At 41.7% G+C, this 6,000-nt stretch overlaps 1 protein-coding gene across 1 annotated transcript in view; it reads left to right on the top strand.

Annotated features, from left to right (window-relative positions):
• The first annotated feature begins 1,297 nt into the window (after window positions 1-1,297).
• Window positions 1,298-6,000, top strand: part of RTN4 (reticulon 4) — a 30,729-nt gene continuing 26,026 nt past the window's right edge. The window contains exon 1 of the mRNA XM_009288454.1: window positions 1,298-3,751. Coding sequence (XP_009286729.1) covers window positions 1,306-3,751 — 2,446 coding nt within the window. The 5' untranslated portion in view covers window positions 1,298-1,305. The remainder of the gene's footprint in view (window positions 3,752-6,000) is intronic.

Here is a 6,000-nt window from a genome sequence, read left to right as displayed (position 1 = left end):
AGACCCTCTGACAAAGTGAGCTGATTAAGGACAGTGTGTCGGTGTCAATGGCAGGTGTTTTTTCTGGTGCTAGAGACACTGTAGCTGCTCAGTAGTGTGGAATTTTGGAGAATGAAAATAAAGAGTAGCTACTGTGGTGTATCTTATCCTCAGATTGGTCCCTGGCTTGGAGGCTGGAGACCCCTCCCTTGCCTCAGTAAAGATCTCACTGTAAATGGAGAATTCCGAGCGTTGCCTCTCCCAAATTACCCGGCTTGTATCTAGTTCTGTGGTTCTTTGTGGGTGTAGATGTTGGCTATGGATCTGTTTGATTTACTGGGAACTGGCTACTTGCGTGCTTTCTCCCCTCTTGAACCTAGCCTTTATTTCTGCTGAGGTTATTTGTTTGTTTTTCAGATGAGACCCTTTTTGCTCTTCCTGCTACATCTGCGCCTCTGATGCACTCCTCTGCAGGCAAGTTCTTTCTGCTCACCTTTGTCTGAATACATCCTGCATTTCTGATCTGATCTCATTAACTCTTTCCAATTAGTCTGCCTTTGGCAAAAGTCAGCATGGGTCCAAGAATAGCCTCTATCACATTTTTCAGTTTTGACTTTTCAGTTGATCTGTTCAAGATTTTAATACGCATTCATTTCTTTACATGGTAAACTGTTTTATAAACAAGCTACAGCCATCTGTGAATTCTTGGACCCTTGATGTAGGAGAGAAGTTGATACTATTAACAGGTTAACACATCAAAGCATAGTTGCTTTACTGATTTAGCAGAAAGATTTAATCCATAGTAACTTTCTGCAGTATTTTATATAAGTAAAATTTGTACCTGTAGTATTTATTTAGTGGTTTTTGTTAGCTACACTATCCACCAAATTCCCATTTTAAAAAAGTGTCAAAAAAAGCCTTCTTACTGGCATGCGCGTTTGAGCATATGTTTATGCACAAGCATACACTCATACCCTCTCTCTGCCTCACCTTGCAACCCCGCCCTCCCTCTCTCACTTTGTTAATATTGCCTGCTGTACTTGGATGCTCTGTACTTGTCTGGCATCTTCAGCTTTACTGTGATCTTTGCGCTGCATAAAGTTGCTGCTTCTCTAGCCTCTTGCATACTTCTCTGCTAGAAGAGGTGAAATAGAATAGTGTACTTTAACTGATACTTTGTTTTAATGCCTAATAGTATTTATGATAGAACTTGGAAGAACCTCTTAATAACTAACATCATGTGAACCTGTCATGAAAGTTTGCATTGACTTTAAGAGCACTTGCATTCTCTAACTTTCCTTTCTGTCCACGGTCACAGAAAAAGTTATGGACTTGCAGGAGCAGCCAGGTAGCACTAAGTCGCTTGGTCAAGAGGATTTTACTGCAGTCCCGCTTGATACTGCTCCTTCTCTTCCCTCCTTCTCTCCTATCTCAGCTGATCCCTTTAAAGAGCACGCAGCCTTTGACACACTCTCAGATGGATTACCTGCAGGAGGCATTTACAAAGAAAATGCAAGTGAGGTTTGTAAAGAAACTATGGAAAATGCAAGAAATCCATTTCTTGCAGAGGGAAATGAAAAAGACGTTTCGGAGATGAAATACTCAGAACCCCCATTTGCTAAAGCAGAAGCAGCCATTTTATCTCAAGCTAAAGAAGAAACACAGCTAGAGGGCCCTAAAGAATTGCCTAATCTGGAGAAAATGCCTGCACAGCAGCTGAAAATGTCTCCAGAAACTCCTCAAGATTTGTTTGAGAGAAACGAGGAAGATCTCTTTTATAACAAAGATGAATACAGAGGTGGTGATCATGATGAAAAAGGGGCATTGAAAGAAGACCCTCTTAGGAGGGAGGAATATGCAGACTTCAAACCATTCGAGCCAATATGGGAAGTAAAAGGTGCTAGTCACGGACTGAGCAGCGTGAGAGAGGATGTTGGAAGTAAGATAGATACCAAACCAGAAAGCAGTTTAGATGAGAAATATGGTGTAGATAAGCTGAATGTGCAGAAGGATTATGAAAGAGAGAGTGAAGGCAGCGCTGAAGATCGCTCTTTCCCAAGTACCCCAGAAGCTGTAAAAGAACCTTTGCAGACTTACATCACTTGTACTAAATTTGAATCCTCTATAAGTCCTGATGGTAACAAAGTCAAATCTCTTTCTCCACTAGAGGAAGGCACTTCAGAGAATAGAACCGATGACGAGAAAAAAATTGCAGAAATGAAAGCTCAGACGAGCACAGAACAAGGTGATTTTAGCACTCAAGCAGTTGGCAAGCAGGAAGGCCAGGAAGCTGACTATGCTAAAACAGAGAGTAAATCAACAGTACCATCTGACACTGCAGCAAATATGCCTGAAGGTCTTACTCCTGATCTAGTACAAGAAGCATATGAAAGCGAAATGCATGATGCAGCATGTACAAAACTTGCTTATGAAACAAAGATTGATTTAGTTCAAACCTCTGAGTCAGTACAAGAGACTCTGAAACCTGTGACACAACTCTGTCCCTCATTTGAAGGGTCGGAAGCTGCTCCATCACCAATATTGCCAGATATTGTTATGGAAGCCCCACTGAGTACTGGGACTGCTGGTGCAGAAGCATCTGCCGTGCAGCTTGAAGCTTCCCCATTAGAAACATTTATTCCTACTGCTAATTATGAGAATGTAAAAGAAGAGACTGAAAAACCTCCCTTATACCAAGAGGCAGTGAATGTACCACTGACACAGGCCCAAGAAGCAAAAGAGGCGTTAGCATTTAAAAAACCTGATCATGATCATGAGAGTAGCCCCAGTCCTGAAGATATAGAGACTCCATATATATCTATTGCATGTGACTTAATTAAGGAAACTAAGGTCTCTGGTGAATCTGCTTCTCCATCCTTTACAGATTATTCAAAGACACCGATACCAGAATGCATTTCTTGGGATGTGCCTGAACACAAGGAAGTTGTTGAAAAACTGTCTCCACAGTTTGGAAAATCTGACTTGTTTAGTAGCCAGGTGATACCTGACTTTACTGAGAAAGTGAGCGAAGATCCATCTCTCATCTTAAAAAGTAAATCAACTGAGAATATTGTAACTGATGAACATGAGGAGCGACTAGTGGATTCAGTAGCTGCCACGGGCAAGCCTTATCTGGAGTCTTTCCAACCCGAACTGGACTCTTCCAAAATTGTTGCCACTCTGCCGTCTGAGCCAACACCTACAAAAATAGCCAAGGCAGAGAAGATTCCTCTTCAGATGGAAGAGCTGAATGCTATCGCTTATTCAGCTGATGTATCTGTTGCTACAGAACCAAAAACAGCAGACAACAAAGCGCTCTCACCCATGGAGTCTTCCCCAGTCCCAGTGGAAGAAGACTTTGTGATGTTAGCTCATCCTAAAACTGCTCCTGAGTTTGTGGCAGAAGCCACTGACAGAGAAATAATGCACAAAGATGACAGTGAAGAGATTGCTAAGGTGATCCAAGGTGAGAAGAGGCAGTTGCCTTGCCCAGAGCTACCCTGTGATCTGTCTATAAAGAATGTAGAAGTAAAAGCTGAGGAAGATACTACTGCCTTGAAAAAGTCCTTGGAGGCTGTGGACAGAGAAGTGCCTGAAGTATCCATGATGTCTTTACCGGCCACAGATACCTCACCTTTATCTGCTGAAAAAGAGATAGTCAGTGTAGTAAAACCAGAAGCTTTTGAGAAGGAAGCTGAGCGAGAAGCTGCTTCTGTTAAAGAAAAGGAAAAACCTACTGCTGTATTTTCAGCAAAGCTGAATAAATCTTCAGGTAATCTGTGTATGCTGTCTTGCAGTTCACTAATCTGCATAATTCTTTAGCTAAACTTAAGCATGTCATGACTTAATCTTTTTAAGTCACTTTCTGTAAACTTCTCTATGTAGGCCAAGGATAACAGAAAATGTTAGTGCCTGCACTTTTACCTTTTTCATATTCTGATTGCTTTAGTACTTTTTTTTTCTATTTATCAGGGATGGACTCACTGTCTCCAGTTTTCTCCTTCAGTTCTCCTGCTGGTGATCTGTTGATACAGAAATAAGTCGCTACTCACTGCAAGCTCTTCTGTGGTTGTCTACAGGCTGGGCATTAGGTGGCCTTCCAAACTTGCTCTTAATATGTGATAGGAAGACAAGGATGGTGTTTCAGTCTGTTGTGTGTACATGATTTGAAGAGGCATTTCTTTCTTTTCATACACGGTCCAGACATCAGACTTTGAAACGTAGGAAAATACCCTTGCTGCTACTGTATGTGTCTGGAATCTGGAAAAGAACCTGCGCATCTCCACTCATGTGACTTGCAGCTTGCGTTAGATCAAGGCCAGGGGTTTAAAATAAATAGCGCACATGAGGGAGCTTAGTATTCAGGTTACTAGGAAAGTGGCCATTAAGAAGTTGAGTATCCTGCAAACATTAAAATTTGTTTATACACAGCACAGATACTAATTTCCATTTTTCTTTTCAGGTGGGGCTTGCACTTCAGTGTAGTTAATTTTTCTTCTAGTAATGTGTAGTTTAAGTAGCACAAAGTTGAAGGAAGGATAAGACCATTGTTGTGTTGCGTTCTGTTTTCTAAACTGAATGCCTCGTGGAGTCCCAGCTCTTTTAGACTAGAGGAGTACTTTGCTTTTTCATACCACAGCACTCTGCTGCTACTGAAGTCTTGCACCAGAAGCATTCCTGCTAAAAACAGCTACTGCAGAAAGCACAATGACTTCATTCTAAACAGAAAACCAAATGTTAGTTTGACTCAGCAGTAGTATATTTGTGCAGTAGCTGCAGTCTACAGTTCATAAAATACTACATTCCTAATGTATGTCTTCTGCATCAAATGTATTTTGGAAGGGAATAATAGACGTATGTGGAGGGGAACATCAGGGTGTTAGTGCAATTGAAATAGGGTTTGGAAAATAAGGTAGAAGACGTAGTTTTTATGTTTAACTTTGCATGATAGTTGCCGTTCCTCCTGTCCCACCTCTTCTATACATACAGGTAGGCAGAAAGGAGAGAGTTTTCCATTTCCCTTGTGATGAAATTTCAGTGATACCTGCACTGTTAAAACACTGTTTGTGTTCGGTGAAGACTTCGCTCCTTGCGCTCAGGCTTCCAGCATATAGTACTGTCTAGAGAACAGCTGCTGTGTATCTTATACTTCATGTCAAAGAGTTAATTGTTTAGACATCAGACTGCTTTAAAAAAACCTGAACATTACACTTACTATACTAGCTGCTTTGTTAGTTTTTTTAACAGGAAGCCTTTTCAGAGTGGTCTTTAATCATTGCATGGATGTAGCAGACTGGGGGTGGCAAATCGCTGCCTTGGGAAGACAGACTCTTAACTTTGGGTCTGACAAGGACACAGCTGCTGCTCTGCTGTCTATGGGAAACTGCCGGAGAAGCTGCACATAAAACCATTGGCCATAGCAGGGGAGGAGAGAGTTGAACAGTGTCTTCGTTCTCCCATCTAGGGGCACAGTGCTGGGACAGGGCACGCATCTGTCCAGCATTGGTGTTAGTTGAGGGGCAGGAGGCGGGCCAGGCGCTGGGCTGGGTGTGTGGGAAACTGGGGAACTGTCTACAGCCTTTCTGTCAGTGTTGTGCTCACTCTGTAAATCAGTTGCAATTTTACTTTTTGACATGCTGCGTTGTTTGGGAAGAAAATACATTTTTTTGCTTTACTTTGGAGGAGCACTTTCTTAAAGCTAAATAGATGAGAAAACTAACTCAAAAACGTTGTCCTTTTTTTTTTTTTTTTTTTCCCTAGTTTCTCCCCCCCCCCTTAATCTGTGCTGTTTACTTTTTTGCTCACTTCTTCTGTATTATAGAATACAGAACTGGACTTCCGAGACCTGCCCGAAGAGTATAATGACAAGCCATGAACAAAATTGGTTGTCTGCTTTTAATACCACACTACTTAAGCACAATTTCAAAGTAGCGTCAAAGAACTAACACATACACTTGTCTTCCATACCCTCAGAAATGAGGGATAATTCATCACGAGGCCAAGAAGTGGATCTGTGCATGT

This window comes from Aptenodytes forsteri, unplaced genomic scaffold (genome assembly GCF_000699145.1).
Source record: "Aptenodytes forsteri isolate BGI_AS27 unplaced genomic scaffold, ASM69914v1 Scaffold185, whole genome shotgun sequence".
NCBI lineage: Eukaryota > Metazoa > Chordata > Aves > Sphenisciformes > Spheniscidae > Aptenodytes > Aptenodytes forsteri.
The sequence above is the reverse complement of the archived record's forward strand: the minus strand, read 5'-3'. Positions and strand labels throughout refer to the sequence as shown.